Here is a 17,022-nt window from a genome sequence, read left to right on the forward strand (position 1 = left end):
CAAAAAGTGAGGAGTCTGGATATGCATGACCCAATATTTTTGGATGTAGCACTTAGAAAAATGTGTTTTGATTCCAAGTAGGAACACGCCTTGCACTGTCGACACACTTTTGTTGTTTGTTTGCATCTGCGACATATCGACAAACTCACGCCGATGCTGCTGTCAAATGTTTTAACGATTGAATAAAAAAAGAAAAAAAGTCCAGTCATGTGTGAACGTGTTTCAGTCTTTAATGTTACACCAGCAATGGACAAACGTCTTTCTTGATAATTTATAAAATATTTCATTGTTGTTGAACTTTGAAAAAAGTCCTCACAAAGTTTTAATCAACCAATTAGGTTCAATTCAATTTTATGAATAATAATACAAAAATAAATAAATCAGGAAGGAATACAGACTGACTTTTTAACATAGTGTAACTTTAAATTTTAGGGACACACACATTTTATTTAACACCACAACCATGCAGAATTTCCACTTTTTTTTTTTTCCTTCTTCTTTGTGATCTTTTCCTCAGCCAACAAATTCAACTCCTTTAACATGATTTGCAAATAAGCACTGACAGTTGTTGACAGCTGGCAGTCCTGCAGTGCGGCCAGAATAGCTCCCACGCGTCACCTGGTGGAAATCAAGTGAGGTGCATCTTGTATGTGAAGCCTCAAAAGATCATTCTCACCACTTCAAACAAAACCTAGCACAAAAGAAACAAGCAGCACGTCAGTGGCTCGGCTATAACACCGCGTGCGATGCGCGACGGCACTCACTTCGATGGTGATGAGGATGACGATCATCCACTCCAGCCTCAGGCTGTGCTTCTCGCTCAGGTGGCTCCTCATCAGGTCAGTCAATTGAGTGCAGTGCTCCAGCTTCTCGTTTACTACCTGCACGGTACGGTCATGGATTACGAAGGTGAAGGTGGTGACCTTGCTGGTGACCTTGGCTCACCTTGACCCTGCGGTTGATGTTGAGGAAATGGCAGGTCTTGTCGTAGATCTTCTCCAGGTTTTCTCTGTCCCAGTAAAAGTCAGGGGTCAGCAGAAGGTCAGAGCTCAGGTTGATGCGATGCCTGATCGTTACCACAAATAAGACATTTCAACGCACATACATTTAAAATACTGTACGGCATAATTTTTTTTATTTTTTTATTAATTACAAAAAGCCATGAGAGCTGGGATGCATCCTGAGTCATTTTTAGTGTTATAGGTTTATATATGTTGGAACATTTAAATATTAAAATAAAAACATCCACAGTACAAAAAAGTAAAATTGTTGTAGTCTTTTTTATCTTTTTTTAATAAAGTAAAATAGCTATTGTAAAATATGTAAACAAATGTAAATCTATATTTGAAATGTCAATTCAGTTGACAACACTGGGTAATTTCCAGACTGAGGCAAGCGACCTTAAGGTGAAGAGCTCGCCGATCTTCTGCATCACCTCCGCCGATGACAACTTGACTCTTGTGCCCGACTTAAGCGTCTGAAAAAGACAAACACAAATGAGACGCTTGAGTGCATCCCACAATGATTGAAAAGGCGTGCGGAACGGAACGTACCTCGGGGATTGACTGAATGGACTCCACAAAGTTATCCAGCTCTACCTCCCATATGGCCAACTTGACTGTCCCATGTTGAAGACAATGAGGTACAGGACACTACATTAGGCACAGCGAGACATCCCTTGTTCTGCGTGACCTCGCGTCTCACCCGACAAACTCAACGCATTGGAAAAGGCAAACTTCTCCAGGACGTCGTCGTGGTGCTCCGAGTCCTTGCTCAAAACAAAGTTGCCGTGCTCCAGTTTCGTGGTCCCTCTGCGTTGACGGAGTGGGTGAAAAAGACTTTTCGCTGAAATTGCTCAAAGACACCGACTCACTCACTCGCCGTAGGTGTAGTTGATCTCTTCGTTTTCCCAGTGGACCAGCGCCACTTCGTACGGCTGGCTCTCGTGACGCTCCAAAATCCTCAACACCTTCTTCAGCTGACCAGGAAGACAGCAAAAAACATTTAACCAAGATTATGCATTCAAATTAAAGCAAAAAAAGACAGAGTTAGAATTTTTTTTGTACATTTGGCATTAAATGAAGCACAATGATTGGGACAATGATTTGATTACCATTTTGTCTTCCGTATTCCAGAAAACCACAGAGCCTTCTCTGAAAATTGTCAAAAAGTTGACATATTTCAGACAAGAGGAAAATGTTGGCAGATTTCTTAACATTCCCGAAATATCAACGTTATGCATCCAAAGATTGAAAGTCTAACAACTCCCCGTTGAAACATTGGAGCACCAGCAAAACACGAAGACAGATATCATGACAAAAACGGCGCAAATCCACCTGAAGAAGAAGACGAGAGAGCCGTCGTCCGCTTTGGCGCTCACGTCTGGACTTATTACAAGCACGTTGGAGGCATCTGAAATGAGGGCAAATTCTTATTATTATTAGTATAATTTTTTTCTTTTTTATTCAAAGCACACGTTGGAGGAGATAAAAATGTGTGTAGTCCACAGCGCTTCAATTCTGCTTTCCAAGTTTAGGATGATTTATGTCTGCCCTCTAGTGGTGCTTTGTTATATTGCAACTTAAAACAGGCACTTGCAAACTTGCCGATTTGATTTTGGAGTGAGGCCTTCAACCGGGTATGCTCTTACCTCGAGGGAACTCCACTTCACCAAAGCCGTGTTGTGTCAGGTCAACGCTGAGCGTGAGCAGATTGTACTGGTCTGCCGTTGCGAAGGCGATGCATCGCATCGAGTCCTGGAAGAAGGTCAGCACACGTGAACACAAAGAGCAAAATGCGGCAAGTCAATTTACCGGATGGCTTACCGTGTCCTGATTCAGGAAAGGCTGATTGGCTCTGGAAGGTTGCTTGGTTCTCGGCCCTTTGGGAACTCTTTTCCCAGGTGCCGTCACTGGCTTCAAAGTGGGCTTCAAAACAGATTTGACCAGATTTGACGCGTACAAACGTTTCTGTTGGCTCCTGTGTTGGAAATCTTTTAAAAAGACGCAGCCTGGACTTTGGAATCCACTTATAGCAGATGAGCTGAAGCGCCTTGGAGGTTCTTGCTTGAGCTGAGGTGGGCTGAAGAACCACCTAGTTCGGAGCCCAGAGGAGCATGAGGGACTCCTGAATTTATACTCACACTTGTGTGCTTGAGTAGCACGAAAAAGACAAGTTAAGCTGACAAAGTTCCGTGGAAATCCCATTCTAGCCCACAAAGTCCCCAGAAGCATTTTCTTTTCTTTTCTTTTCTTTTCTTTTCTCTCTTGGGCTTGCTCACACACTGGAAAGGGGCACAAATGCACTTGCAATTATTTATCAAATCAAAAACATATATATAATGTAAATGTAGTACATGGATTATTACAAAATTGGAGCAAAATTTAGGTAACAACAATTAATTTGATGCAACCAGCTCAACCAAGCAGGGTTTTAGAAATTACTGAACAGTATTTTATTTTTCATGTGCTATCTGGCGCAACCCTGCAACAGAAACTCAGGCATATAAAAACACATTTTCAAATACTGCTGAAGAAATATTTTACAATTAATTAAGGACAGTTAAATCTTAATAAATATTGTTATTACGAGCACTACATTTACATTTTGAGTTAGTATAACTAAAATCGGTATTTTCTGTATTTTATGCATGGATTATTTGAAATATCACAGGGGAGGACAGAAAGGTCCCCCAAAGATAAAAATGACCCAGAGATCAGCAAAGTGGTTACCAAGGCGTGCAAAGAAAATGAATCACTTGCAATAGAAATTGTGCTACCTGTATTCTACGCTTTGCAGCAAATAGCTGACCGAGCATGGCTCGGTTAATGGGGAAATCATGACGAAAGGTCGTCACCAAACGACATTTGCGCGCTCAAATATGAACGTTTTAAAAGATCAAACTCTGCTGGTCAAAAATTGACAACATGGGAATGAGGTGTTGTTTTGCCAATAAAGTTTTTTTAATGTTTACTTCCTGTTTGAGGCGAGAGTGAGTAATTTACCCCAATCGCTGACTCGCAGGCAAAGATTTCGCTGCACCCCCCCTAAAAAAAGTCTTCCCTGTAAACAAGTCTTTTAGTCCTAACTGGGGACGAAATTATTCTGGCAGGTCTTCGTTTGCTTACGTTTCGATTAACTGTATTAGAATTCAATAAAAATAAAGAGTCCAAATATATTTGCAGAAATCCATGGTAGCTTTTTATTTTTTTTAGTAACATAAAATTCTCTCCCTCTCCGGAAATGTTTTTTAATGTATAGATATTTCTTAATAAATGGATAAATAAAAAATCAAAACGTATTGGTAGAAATCCATGATACCTTTCTATTTTTTTTTTTTTTTTTAGAAACAAAATTCTATGCCGCTCCGCCTCTCTCCTACCTGCTTAAAGGAATAAATTCAACATGGGTAAAAAAAACCCCCACAGATGTCAAAATAGAGATTTGGCATTTATTGTTTCTGATGCTCGTGTATACATTTGTCATAAACATTATATACAGTACACACACGATCATCCTCACCTTGTTACACATCTGACACTGGATAAGCATACAAAAAATACAATACATAGTTTCTATCTGGCTCCACATTATTTTATATGTTGAAAAAATAAAACGACAATCGTCGTCCTGACGATGACTCTTCTTAAAAAATAATCTCGGTGTGTACGGTTAAAAATTGGAGGTGGGAATGTGGAACTGCATGCGGGGGAAAAAACACACGTTGCAATGTGTTAGCATTACTAAGTTATAGTGATGAGAAATAAATCACAGCCTGTTTTGGCCATTTATGAGAAATTTACGCAGCAATCAGGTCTCTCTAAAGGGTTTCTTGGTGCATTTCTTCGTTTTGGCGACAGCTGTTGCTTTTTGTTTTTTTGCAGATGCGCTTTCTAGACAGGCGGAGGCCCGTTGGTGTAGCTCAGCATGGGGTAGAAGGAGTGGGCCAAGTTGTTGGACTGGGCGCAGTAGTCGGCCTCGGACAAGGGCAGCAGGAAGGCCACCAGCACCAGCACTAGCAGCGCCAGCTGGAGCGGCAGCGCCACCCGCAGGACGCGGCGTGCGAAGCAAGTGCCCCACCGGGCCGGCGGCGCTTCAGAAGGGTAGGAAGCGGACCCAGCGGCGCTGCGACACCTGCCAGACAGTAAATAATGAAGTCAGAAATAAACTGGCAACATCTGGGAAATAAAAATCACTATTTACAATATAGAAGTGCTGATCTACTATAAAAAAAGTCACATATCAACAAATTCATATGTAAATTAAAACCAATATTTTTAACAAAATACAGTTTTGTGAGTGTGTGTGTGTTAAGAGAGGAGTTTGGGAAAGTTGGACTCAGACAACATCATTCCACCAACAAGCTGACACAATCGTAGATGGTCTGTTTTTCCACCAAGTGCTCACGAATATGCAGCAAAACTCTAAAATCTTACCAAATTTATGACTCAAAAAAATCCAGGCTCAGACAGCAGTTTCACCCATCGACATGAATTCATCCACGGAACCATGTGACAAATGACGGCGCTTACTGTGCAATGACAATACAAGCTTTCGACCCAGAAAATGGCAAGACTTTGGAGTTTTGCGAGTAAAACCAACACCCAAAAAGCAGGCTTCAAAAGGGACAACAATGATGGCTCCTCACAAATTGCAAGCGGTGATGATTGAAAGGGACGAGGGGGGTGCAGAGGTGCTGACACAACAAGAGAAGAAGAAACTGCAGACTTTTGTGTCGTTCATTGCAGACTGCTGTTTAGAGAGAAAGAAGGGGAAGTGCGCCCACTAGTGGTGGGTGGGGCGTTGTTGTTAGCTATTGACAAACACTTGGGGGCGGATCCAGTGGTTGGGTTGTTAAGCAGTGGAAATTCCTAACAAACCAGGAAAGGGGGGCTTCCGCCGGTCAGTCGGCCTATGCAAGAGCGTCTAGACTCGCAGAAGATGATGGAATTCACTATCATGACCACCCGATTTCAAATAAAAACGTTTTCTTAAGAATAGCCGCACGGGAAACGGTCCAATTTCATTTTGCTGGAAAATATAATTCAATAACTACAAATGTGCGACTTCCATCATCTTGCGAGTGCGCTAGCAAGCAACAGAACCAGTACCTGTGCCGTGGACTGCTCAAGGGGCCTCCGCGCTCTGACACGCTACATTTGCCCCGCTGCTGTTTGCAATGAACGGTAGAGGGGGTGGGGGGGATGGAAGGAGGGAGGTATAAAAGAAAAGAAAAGTTTTCAGTCCAGGCATATCAAGATGGAAGCCACCCATGACATCACGTCGCCACCCTGAAGTACAAATGACATCACGGTGAAAAGGTCCAAGCATTTCCCCAGCTCACAAATGGTGCAAAACTGCTGAACTAAAAGCAAACGATCCAAACTGGAGGGAGGCAGAGTTCCGAGGAAGGCTTAATGGGAAAGAGGCTCCACGCACTTTCAAGCAGAAAAGGAAAAATAAAAGCTCGGGTGGCTCTCGGGCTGGCTGTGCTGCACACGTCAGAAGCGCGTGGAAAGTTCGGGAAGTGAGAAGGAGAAAAAAGTGGAGGTGCAGAAGTAAGTAAGGAAGGAAGGAAGGACAGATCTCGGCATGGGAGGGGTAAATTGTTGACTTTGTTGGGGTGCATGTTGTGAGCCCCTTTCACACTGCCCACCTTTTGATTTTAGAAGAAAATAAAGGAATTTTGGAGCAAAGCCGGGATTAAAACTCTATTGTTAATTTTTACATACAGCAATACCAAAATCAGACATTTAAAATGCACCCTGAAAATGACAGTTTAGTAAACGTAAAGCGACACAGGAACATTTCTGGTCAACGATTCTAGCAACGTTCACTCTTGAAGAGCAACAGCAAGAGGAGGAGAAGGAGGCGTATGTGTTACCGATCGCCGTCGACTCGGAGTGCTCCTTCCGGAGGCAGGGCTGAGTGACCCGGATCCTGTGTCCAAATCGTCCGCAGACGACCACGACGAAAGATCCTGTGTACAAAGAAAAACAAGACCAACAGGCTCAAGTTCAAAAGCTTGAGGGAGGAAAATAAACTCAAGCGCGACACGGTTTGGGGCCGACTGGCGAGGATCGGGTGTACCTGCTGACTGCCGGTCAGGTCCAGGATGCGGGCCAGCTCCCTGAGGTCTCGGGTGACCTCCTTGAGCAGCAACTTGAGGCGGTTGCCGATGACATGGACCTTCTCCTTAGCCTCCAGGCAATCACCACTCTGCGAGGTGACCAGCAATTGCAGCGCCATGTCCTGCAGCGAGGCCACCTTGCGCTGCGAGTCCAGCAGCTCCTGACGGATTTGCTGCAAGCGCAAGTCAGAGCTCCAATTTCGCTGCTCGCAAGGCTGCCATTTCGTGACTCTGACCCACAAAAAGCCGAAAAAAAAAGAGCAGCTGTACCGTGAGTGCTTTATGGTGCTCTTGCAGAGTGTCGCTGTCCTGCACGGGGTCGATGGGGACCACTTGGTTACGTCGACGGTCGATATTTTCCAACCACAGCAGCAGACCGTGACTCATCTCGTGGAAGTCCTGTTTGAGGCATTTCATCAAGGTCTTCCTCCAAGCCCAACTTGTACCCTTCTCTGGACATACCTGACACTGCATGAGGGCTCCCTGGAGCGAAGACCTCCAGCGGTCCAAGGCAGCGGCTAGCTCATCCCACAGGTTATTCATGTCTTTGAGTTTGGCCTGCAGCTCCTTGGACTCGTCCGTGTCCGAGTGCACAAAGTCGGCGCTGCACAGGTTGATGGACAGCACGATGCCCTTACGCTTGTCCCAAGCCCGCTGCAGCTCCTGGACACACACCGACAGACCCGCTTAAGCCCACTTATTTTTTTTTTTTTACATTTGGGGACCTTTGAGGACGAGCAGGAACACACCTTGAGCTTCTTGATGCGAAACTGGATGGTCTGGATGTCGGTGCTAAGGTCCAGGCCACGCTGGCGCTCCAGCTCGTCGCCAGCCTCCTGCAACCACGTCCGGATGTTGTCGAGGTCCGAGTTGAGCTGCTGCCACTGCTGTTGGTTCTGCTTGCCGCGGATCTCTTTACTGAGGTCCTGAGCCTGCAGGAGCTCCCAGCGTTCGATCACCCCTGGCACGAGCAGAACATTGAGATCCCGAGCTTGTCCTTCATGACACAAAGGAGCCCATCTTGTAGGCGCTCACCAGACGTTTGCGACTCGGAGCCGCCGGGGTTGGCCAGTCCGGACGCCGTGTCCTCTTCCTCTTTTAACTGGCAGCCCACCCTCTTCACTGCATCGATGTTGCCGCGACATTCACCCAGCAGTCTCATCTAAGTATCAATTATTTTGATATGTTGTATGTTGAAAAGTAATTAAAAATGAGCGAAGGGGTTGCGGTAGAGGCAAACGTACATATCCCATGTAGGAGGCATCCAGGTCGACGGCGGCGTACGTGCGGCCGCGGCTGCTGTCGGCAAGCGGTGGGTCAGACGACGACGCCTCCCCTGCGGACACGCACCATGTTCACACACAAACACACACACACACACACACACACACACACACACACACACACACACACGCCCGCGATCATTGAGAGTACACGTGGTGTTAGTGTGTCACCGGGATCCACGGCGGAAAGCCTCATCCGGGTGGGGATGATGCGAGTAGGAAACCTTGAGCATCACCCGCCTCAGTACGGACGAAAGCCCAATGCTAACCTGACAGCGTTCCACCACACGACATGCAAAGAGGATTTATAGACCTTTTCAGAGTGATTGTAAACAAAAGGTGCCAGGGTACATCTGGGTGGCAGAAAGGGGATTGACTTGACTGAGAGAAGAAACCCTTCAATGCTCACGTCGAATTTCCACCACGTCTCCCTTTAGCGCTGATAAAGAAGGCTAAAATCTTTGAGCTTTTGCCACCCGTGACGTCCCGGTGAAAAGGTCTACAGCCACACAGCACCAAGCAAAGTGAAAAGGAAGGGGCTCCATTTCTCTGAAATCACTTTTTTTTTCGTCACTTGAAGGGACCAAAAGAAATGGAATGGAGCCCCAGGTGTTAGAAAACTGTTGCTATCGGTTACCAAAAGTGGAAATGAAACACAAATCCAAAAGCGGTGAAAGCTCTAAGGCCCCCAGGTGGTGCTGAGTTTAGCATGCTAGCTTTGTTAGCACGTTGCCTACCAGCGGAGCACCTCAGTGTTTTCTCTGTTAGTTTAACAAAGGCCTCCAGGCTCTCTGGGATCACTACATCTGGAAGACACATTGTCAAGCACACACACGTTCAGCACCCGGCCATTTTACACGACTGACATTTTGTTGGGTGCCTCAGTACAACATGTGATACTTGACTTTTTGAGGCCTCCACATCATCAGTGAGATTTGTTTGAGCGTATTGAAAAGCCAGATGTGTGCTATTAATACATGTGCTGCACAAATAATCCACTAGAAGGCAGACCTCTTTCCAGTGATGCTGAAAGATGGCTGAGATGAGGCGCAGGGGTGTTCACTCATAATAATAATAATAATAAAAAAAAAAGGAAATCAAATAATTATGAATTATATGCGGTGCTGACCTGACAAGGCGGAGGCAGGTGGCCGCAGGAAGTCTCCCTCCTCAATCTGCTGCTCCCGGAGTGCCCGACTGGCGCTCTCCAGACCGCGGCTCAGGTCGTAGTCGTGGTCCCACTCCAGCGGGATGGAGTCCACGCTGGCTGGTGTGTCCCGGCCCGAGCGCTCCGTCCGCAGCTGCGCCGCCAGCGAGGCCGCCGAGCGTCCTGACGAGGGCAGCGGCGACAAGAAGCCGTCGCCCAGGCGCTCGCTCCATGGCGGCAGGCCTGACAGGTCACCTGACAAGTCGGCGACCTCGTCCAGCTCCAGCTCACGGTCCGAAAGAGACGCTTCGGTATCGTCCTCGGCCAGCTGCAGGATAATTGCAATGGACTCGTGAGGACTACACACTGAAGAACAAATTGACAACCACACAAAAATGTTTATACTGAATGGTAATTGGCAATAGAGGGGGTCCAAGATGGTGGCAGAGTACTATTTTTTTCTAATTGAAGCTCCTTGGCTCCCTTCAACATCCATCCATCCATCCATCCATCCATCCATCCATCCTGGGACTGATGTGTTTAAGGTCTTACGGGCAGTCGTATGAGCTTTTTGTAGTATCTGTCGACCCGTCCGAAGACCTCCTGGCAGTAGCGCTGCAGCTCCTCTAGCTCCTCCTCGATGACGGCGGCGTCCAGCGGCTCGCTCTTCTCGATCAGGGCCCCACCCTGGTGGAAGATGCCCTCGATCTTGGCCGCGGTCAGCGAGATCTCTTGCTGGAAGGACTGCGGAACCAGAAAAATCCTCGCTAACTGCGTCCGAAAAAAAACGTGATGCACGCTATTTTTCCAATATTTGTATGTACAGTATTTTGGTATACATCTGCCTGATTTTTCAATCAAACCCAACATTGAATTGTTGCTCTGCAACCACTCACCCGGAGCTGATATTGGCTTGGATGTCGCACTCAGAGACCCAACATTGAATTGTTGCTCTGCAACCACTCACCCGGAGCTGTTTGATCTTGGCTTGGATGTCGCACTCAGAGAAGTGCTCGATGTTGGTGAGCTGCAGGTCCATCTCGGTCAGCCACACCAGGATGCTGTCTCTGGCCGTCTCAAACTCCTCCCTCTGACTGATGAAGTGCTGCACAGGCAAAGGAAGAATGCTCCTTGTCAGTCAGAATACAAACAAACTCAGTTGCGAGAAAAAGTAGGTCAGCCCTTTGGAATGAGTGAGGACTGCTTTGCTAACTCGGGGCCTGGATGCACTTGGTTCTTTCTAGCTCATTCCAAAGGGTTGGCATTCTTTCCCTTGCAAGTTGTACAGAAGCCGTGTGAGCCAGTGGTCATGGTCCCCACCTTGAGCCGGCGGAGGATGGCCGCCACCCTCTTCTGCAGGTTGTCCCAGCGCTGGTTGGTGCTGTGCGCCATCTCCTTCAAGCCGCCGCAAGCGTCCGTGCGGTTTTCTCTGGCCAGCCGGCGGTACTGCTTGTTCAGCAATTCCAGCTGCGTCAGGTTTTCGTGGACCTGACGCTGGAAGGTCTGCAGACATGCGGCGAGACAAACCGCAAAGGTCTCTTTTCCTAAAAGTGCGACTGAGGTATATACTGAGGCTTTGTTTTTTGTAAAAAATCTTGATTGATTAAAATGACATTATGATATGTCTTTTAAATACTCCCTTATTATAAATTGTGCACCTCAAATTTCTTGAGTTCCTCCTTGGCTTCGGTGTACAAAACACCCGAGGAGTTGGGTAGCGCGGCCGTCTCCTCAGAAGCGGCCAGCCACTCCTCAAAGCGGGTCACGTCCTCCAGGAATTTCTGCCACAAGCGCCACGTTTCCTCAATCCTGCAAACCAACTTTGGTTAAAGATCAGAGGTGATCATCGAGCAAAGAGTCAAAGACAAGGTCCTACTTGAGCCTCCTTTCCATGGAGGAGGCGCAGATGCTCCTCCATCGGCGGTCCAGACTGCGCGTTGCCTGCTGGATGGAGTCGCATTCGGAGTCGGTGGCGCAGGCATCGCAGTCGTGCAGCAGAACCTCGCACAGGTTCAGCACCGACGCCACGCCGGTGCTGTGCTTCTCGATGTCGCTCTGAAGCTCCTGCTGTAGGTCGAGCCTCCGCTGAATGTCTTGGAAGTCGCAGGAGTCGTAAGCGATGGGCTGGGATAGCTCGGTCTCGATGTGGGCCAGCCAGGTACGCAGGCTGCTCATGTTCTTGTCCAACTGCTGCACGGCCACCAGGGTTTCCCTCAGCTTCTTCACCCTGACGACAACAAACGCGCCGGAGATTTAAAATGGAGCTGGTGGATTCATCGAAGTGTCTTGTCGGTCGCCTCACCTGGCGCCGATTAGGTCCAGGAGGTGCTGCCAGCGGTCGTTGACTTTGGTGAGCTTGTATTGGATTTCGGCGGCTTTGTTTGGGTGGCTGGCCCGGGCCAGGCGCTCTCCCAGCTGGTGTAAGTGCAGCTTGTTCTCCTCGGCCATTGTGATCTCCTCCTGGTAGTCCTGACAACAACACACCACAGACATTTGGTAACTTGTGCTGAACGTAAACTAAAAATCAAACATCAAACAAACACAAATGGGATGGAACCCTGGAGAAACAACAGCAGGGGCTGCAAAATTGAACCTTGTGGAATAGGACCACAAGAGCTGCAGTGGAATTCGGAGAAACCAAAACTAACACGAAAAAAGGCCTAATGTGCACTCCTTACCTTCCGCAGCCGCTCGATCATCTCCTCGATGCTGACGTCGCCATTTTGAGACACCTTGCTTTCCATGCCGGTGAGCCACTCGCACAGCTCCTTGTACTTGTCATGAAAGGCGCTCCACTCGTTCAGCTTGTCGGCCACCTGCTGCCCGCGCAAGTTTAGCTGCCAAGATAGAAAGACATTGGCCAAGTTGAGCAAGGCGCTGAGAGTAGCACTGGGTGGTTTTGTGTGTTTCCTGTCTCTCTGTTGTGAAGCACAAACAGGATGCAGTGAACAATCTTTCAGTGCAGCTGTTTCAACTTTGCAAATAGGAAATAGACTTTGAGATTTTTTAAACTAGAAAATAGTTCTTGGTCAATTCAGATCGATCCAAAATATTCAGCCGATCCAGAATTTCTTGGGAACTATTATCCATACTACAAATTTCCAAAATTGCACCCTTCAAAATTACCCTATTTCGCAAGAAAATTCACTCATAAAAAAAAAACAACTTCAGAAAATCTTAATTTCAAAATTCCTACATTTGATCATAAAATTCTCAACTTAATAAATATCAGACACAATCACCATCTTGATCAAAGCCTCACGCACAACATTTAAACAATGCAAGTGATGCGCATGTGTCACCTGGTGGCAGATTTCCTCCCACATGCGCTGCAGCAGCTCGATGCGCTCCTGCAGCACGCACAGGTCCTCGGCGCTGATGTAGCACGACAGCGACTCCTTCAGGACAGTCAGGTGGGCCAGATCGCCGGTCCAGCCTTCGATGGCGCCCTCCAAGTCCTGATAAATGGCGGAGGCGCCCGTGTGACGTGATGTGAGTAAGTCCAAACGCGGGAAAGGACTGGGTCCGGTGTACCTTGCAACGCATCTGCTGTGCCTGCAGGTCGTCGTGGTGATCGGGAAGAGGCTGAGAGAGTTGTCGCTTGAAGGCCCGAAGCTTCTCCAGAGATGCACCGATGCCTTTGTCACAGCGGTCCCAGTCCTGTTGTTGCACAAAGCAAGTTTGTGATATTTTGATTCCATTTCGTAAAGATACTTTAGTAATGAAGGAGTGCTGCACCTTCAACAAGGTGCTGAGTTGCCTCCGCATTTCCTCCAATCGTCCGCTGGCCCGCTTCCAGCGCTGCTGGACGTCGGTCAGCTCGGCCTGCAGAGCGGCCTCGGCCCGGCTGTCGGCTGAAAGCAGCAGCTGTCTACCGGCCTCCACCGTCAGGATGTAGCTGCCCTGCTGCCGCTGCAGCACCTTCTCCTTAAGCTGCAGACACACACAAGACAGACACTTTAGCGACGCCGGCTCATATGAAGGGCTAAAACTGCCCGGCTTTGGACCTGGAGGGCATCCAGCATGGAGCGAGCTTGCTGCAGAGGAACGGATGTCCCAGGCCGAAGCCCTTCGGCCGGTTGGGAGAGCTCCACTAGCCACTTGCGCAGCTTGTCCAGCATCTCGCGGTAGCGCTGCCACTGGCGCACCAAGCCGTCAATGATGCCGCGCCTTTGCTGGGCTCGCCGCACCACACCCTGCCACTGGTTGCTCAGCAGGGCCAGTTTCAGATTGAACTCATTCCTGGACAATCCAATCCAGGAAGAAAACAATATAAATATACACAACATGTATATGGACGGATTCAAAGTCTGTAAAGGCGACCTGTCATCCACTTGGCCCTGTTCCAGCATCCTTTGTCCATCGCAGATGATGGAGTGGAGGATCTGCTGGCGACTGAACATCTCGGCCTGGAATAACTGCAAAACAGCAAACCGTGTCCATGGATAATAATAATAATAAAATAAAAATTCCAAAAATCCTGAGGGAGTCAGAGAAAGGCTGGGAACCTCGTGGGCCTTCTGCTGCTCTATCAAACTTTGATAGTTTCCGGAGATTTCCACAGCCAGATTCTGCTCCGTTTGGACTAAGAACTCCATCCACGTCTCACACTTTTCCAAGAAGGTCTGCTGCTGAAGCAGGAAGGACTGCAGTTTGCTAAAGGAAAGGAAAAGCCATAAGCCTTGAGCATGAGGCTGGCGGATCTGACAGAGGGCAGGCTGCGCCGCACTGGGAGTGTCCTCTCAAGGCACAGACGATGATGAACTTCTTACCTAAATCTCTCGGTGGTCTGCGTTGAGGCGGCCGACCAGCTCCTGTTCAGGTTCTGCATACGTTTGATCTCGGAATCGTTTAGCGGGAGTCGATAACCCAGCTCGTTGAGGCGCTCCAATTCCGGCGCCAAGCTGCTGAACTTCATCATCAGTCGCTGTTGAAAGACAACGCTTATGTCCGCAAAAGTCGCTGCAAAGATTTACAATTTTTTTTTTTGCAAACCTTCAGCTCCTGCATACGCTCTTGGATGAGGTTCAGGTCAGTGGAGCCGTTTGGGTCGTGCACCCTCAGAGCCTCCTCCGCTTCCACCACCCAGCCCCCTAAAGCGTCCAGCTGGCGGTTAAAGGTTTCGTAGTCGTGGACGCCAGTCTGGAAGGGTGAGGAGACAAACTCAAAGCTCAGAACACACGTCACATTGATGCTTGACGCAAAGGTTGCGCACCTGCAGCGTGACGAGTTGCCTGTTGAGTGCTTGCTCCAGCACCGCCAGCCGCTGAGAAAGCTCCAGGTGGTCCGATTGAATGGCGGAGGCGGCTGAGGTGTCCACCTGCTGCTTCAGCTGATCTCCAAGCTCGCGGAGAACCTGCAGGGAGGCCTGCACCGGTATGTGGGAATGGAGAACCTCCTGCCAAACAAACCCCAAAAAATCGTTTAAAGCGTGGGAGGGGTAGAACTCTAAAAACAGACTTGATTTTCACGTCTGGGTTTGGAATGTGTCCAAAGCGTACGTACGCCGCAGTTTTGGATCCAGGTGGACACGTGCTCGTCAGCCATGTCCTCGCTGCACGCCGCCTTAAGGAGCTGCTCAGCTTTCTCCTCCTGTAGCAGGACGCTGGCGCAGTTCTGCTGGTAGAGGTCCTTGTAGCCTTGCCACAGTTGCTGAAGAGCTTTGCTGCTCCTCAGTCGCTCGGATATCTCCTCCAGGAGGCCGGACCACCTGAGGAGGACATGGAGTGCTTCAGGGAAGGGCTTGACGTTCATCCCAAATCGAGCAGTTCTGCTCAGCCGGACAGCGCTCTGGTGAAATCAATGGAGAGACCTTGCGTTGGCATCCTTGAGGGCGTGCCCGAGGGAATCCGACACTGATGGATGACACTCTTTCAGCAGCTGCTGGGTGATGGCGCCAAACCTCCTCAGACTGCTCTCCTGCTTCTCCAGCTCCTCTCGCAAAGCCTGTAGATGCCACACCGATAACCGGATCGGATCCAGCCGTCGCATCCAAGCGAGGACAAATCATACCTGCAGACTTTGCACTTGCTGCTGGACGGCCTCCAAGGAACCGGTGAGGAGGCGGAAACGGGAGACGGAATATCGGCCTTCCGTCAAGTAGCCGTTAATCTCTTCTGAAGCGCGTTTGTAAAGACTCCACTGATCCAACACCGACGTCAGGCTGATCTTCAGCTGGCCGATCTGGACATTTTGATCTTAAGTTTGGTTTCCGAGGAAAATAATCAAGACAAGAATGGAAGCAACATACGAGGTGGTCCAGATTGGCCCAGGTGTGGTTGACGCCCTGGAGGGTCTCCATGACGATAGCGCAGGCCTCGTCGGTTTTGTTCTGAACAAGAGCGCAGCCCTGCTCTTCAACCCGCTCCAGTTCTTTTTCTTTGTCCCTCATCAGCTCCTCCATTTCCTGAAAAATACATTTTGGAGTTTTGACCGGCTCTTCAAGAAGGCTGACGACGACATGTGAGGGCTACCTGGCAGTCCTTGAGCGCGTTCTGTACTGACATCAGGTCCTCAATCCTGTGCTTTCTCTTCAGCCGCTCTTCTTGAGTTCCCATCCAGAACTTCAGAGTCTGAACGCTGCTCTCGTACTCCAGCCACATCTGTAGCAGGCTCTCCAGGAACTGGATCTGTCAAACAAATTTTCCACCTTCTATTTTTTGTTGTTGCGCCACGGATGCAAGATTACTTTCATTCTCCGCTGCCTTACCCGCTCACTGATGCGACCCTGCAGGATCTGCCAGCGCTTGTTCATGACGCCGAGACGCTCGGCAAAGTCGGTTTTGTCACTGCGCTTGCTCTCGACGTCGTGGCCGCTGAGGTGCAGCACCGATTGGTTAACAAAGTCCACCGTCAACTGCTTGCAGCTTAAATCCACCCTGACGCCCTGAGAAATGGCAAATGTGCTGTTCAAGTCGCCGTGGCAACCTTCTCGCATAGTAAAACCACTTTCAAGGCCACCTTGTATTTCTGCAAGTAGTCCTGGATCACATGTGATCCGACGGCACTCTTGAGGTTTTCTTCATCCTCCTCGATGACATTCTCCATCAGCGATACCCAGTTGAACAGCTCTGAGATGGCGTGGCGGGAGGCCAGCTTCTCCATTTGGATCTGAGTAACAAATGGACATCATTTACATACATATTTATTTCCCCGTCAGCAAGAACTGAAATGGCAAGAATCTGTTCCGGCCCACTAAAACATACTCAATCGTTTTCAGTGAGGAGTAAAGTCAAGGTTGGAGAGGTAGGTACCTGATGGAGCTTCTCCTGCACCACCGGTATGCGTGTGAACAATTCACTCCACTGATTGTCGATGCGGGCCAGGTCTGAGCGCAGCGCCACCGTGTCCACCTTCTTTAGTCTCAGGAGTTGGTTTCCGTCAGAGAGCACAGAACTCTTCAGGCCGGACTTGCTCTCCGCTTCCTTGGAAAACTCCTGAGATGGAGCGCAATCGTGAAGATG

The 17,022-nt window shown here is 48.6% G+C and overlaps 2 protein-coding genes across 10 annotated transcripts in view; both read right to left on the bottom strand.

Moving 5' to 3' along the window:
- Window positions 1–219: 219 nt before the first annotated feature.
- On the bottom strand, window positions 220–3,944 carry rmnd1 (required for meiotic nuclear division 1 homolog). The gene is made up of 12 exons (XM_085931976.1): window positions 3,779–3,944; window positions 2,826–3,283; window positions 2,651–2,756; window positions 2,337–2,412; window positions 2,114–2,153; window positions 1,878–1,978; window positions 1,705–1,811; window positions 1,554–1,618; window positions 1,401–1,477; window positions 946–1,066; window positions 765–881; window positions 220–691 (listed from the first exon to the last, which is right to left on the bottom strand). The coding sequence occupies exons 2-12, from the start codon at window positions 3,231–3,233 to the stop codon at window positions 659–661; spliced, it is 1,251 nt and encodes a 416-aa protein (XP_085788102.1). The 5' UTR covers window positions 3,234–3,283; window positions 3,779–3,944; the 3' UTR covers window positions 220–658.
- A 486-nt stretch (window positions 3,945–4,430) lies between these two features.
- syne1b (spectrin repeat containing, nuclear envelope 1b) overlaps window positions 4,431–17,022 on the bottom strand; it is a 52,437-nt gene continuing 39,845 nt past the window's right edge. For 6 of the 9 annotated variants that reach the window (XM_085931309.1, XM_085931307.1, XM_085931306.1 and 3 more), the window contains 35 exons: window positions 16,813–16,995; window positions 16,520–16,669; window positions 16,269–16,445; window positions 16,033–16,188; window positions 15,810–15,965; window positions 15,572–15,742; window positions 15,372–15,505; window positions 15,065–15,269; window positions 14,775–14,957; window positions 14,555–14,701; window positions 14,332–14,486; window positions 14,068–14,215; window positions 13,883–13,977; window positions 13,567–13,801; window positions 13,298–13,492; window positions 13,094–13,219; window positions 12,862–13,017; window positions 12,238–12,396; window positions 11,862–12,028; window positions 11,436–11,786; window positions 11,218–11,368; window positions 10,880–11,062; window positions 10,527–10,664; window positions 10,112–10,303; window positions 9,542–9,887; window positions 9,150–9,218; window positions 8,374–8,465; window positions 8,165–8,291; window positions 7,879–8,090; window positions 7,592–7,792; window positions 7,400–7,528; window positions 7,090–7,302; window positions 6,884–6,979; window positions 6,111–6,169; window positions 4,431–5,133 (listed from right to left, as the gene is read on the bottom strand). In XM_085931309.1, the coding sequence (XP_085787435.1) occupies window positions 4,893–5,133; window positions 6,111–6,169; window positions 6,884–6,979; window positions 7,090–7,302; window positions 7,400–7,528; window positions 7,592–7,792; window positions 7,879–8,090; window positions 8,165–8,291; window positions 8,374–8,465; window positions 9,150–9,218; window positions 9,542–9,887; window positions 10,112–10,303; window positions 10,527–10,664; window positions 10,880–11,062; window positions 11,218–11,368; window positions 11,436–11,786; window positions 11,862–12,028; window positions 12,238–12,396; window positions 12,862–13,017; window positions 13,094–13,219; window positions 13,298–13,492; window positions 13,567–13,801; window positions 13,883–13,977; window positions 14,068–14,215; window positions 14,332–14,486; window positions 14,555–14,701; window positions 14,775–14,957; window positions 15,065–15,269; window positions 15,372–15,505; window positions 15,572–15,742; window positions 15,810–15,965; window positions 16,033–16,188; window positions 16,269–16,445; window positions 16,520–16,669; window positions 16,813–16,995 (5,898 nt within the window). In that variant the 3' untranslated portion in view covers window positions 4,431–4,892. The remainder of the gene's footprint in view (window positions 5,134–6,110; window positions 6,170–6,883; window positions 6,980–7,089; window positions 7,303–7,399; window positions 7,529–7,591; window positions 7,793–7,878; window positions 8,091–8,164; window positions 8,292–8,373; window positions 8,466–9,149; window positions 9,219–9,541; window positions 9,888–10,111; window positions 10,304–10,526; window positions 10,665–10,879; window positions 11,063–11,217; window positions 11,369–11,435; window positions 11,787–11,861; window positions 12,029–12,237; window positions 12,397–12,861; window positions 13,018–13,093; window positions 13,220–13,297; window positions 13,493–13,566; window positions 13,802–13,882; window positions 13,978–14,067; window positions 14,216–14,331; window positions 14,487–14,554; window positions 14,702–14,774; window positions 14,958–15,064; window positions 15,270–15,371; window positions 15,506–15,571; window positions 15,743–15,809; window positions 15,966–16,032; window positions 16,189–16,268; window positions 16,446–16,519; window positions 16,670–16,812; window positions 16,996–17,022) is intronic. The other 3 variants (XM_085931304.1, XM_085931308.1, XM_085931310.1) reach the window with 3 other exon arrangements.

Source organism: Syngnathus leptorhynchus, chromosome 15 (genome assembly GCF_054491065.1).
Source record: "Syngnathus leptorhynchus isolate UIUO chromosome 15, UIUO_Slep, whole genome shotgun sequence".
NCBI lineage: Eukaryota > Metazoa > Chordata > Actinopteri > Syngnathiformes > Syngnathidae > Syngnathus > Syngnathus leptorhynchus.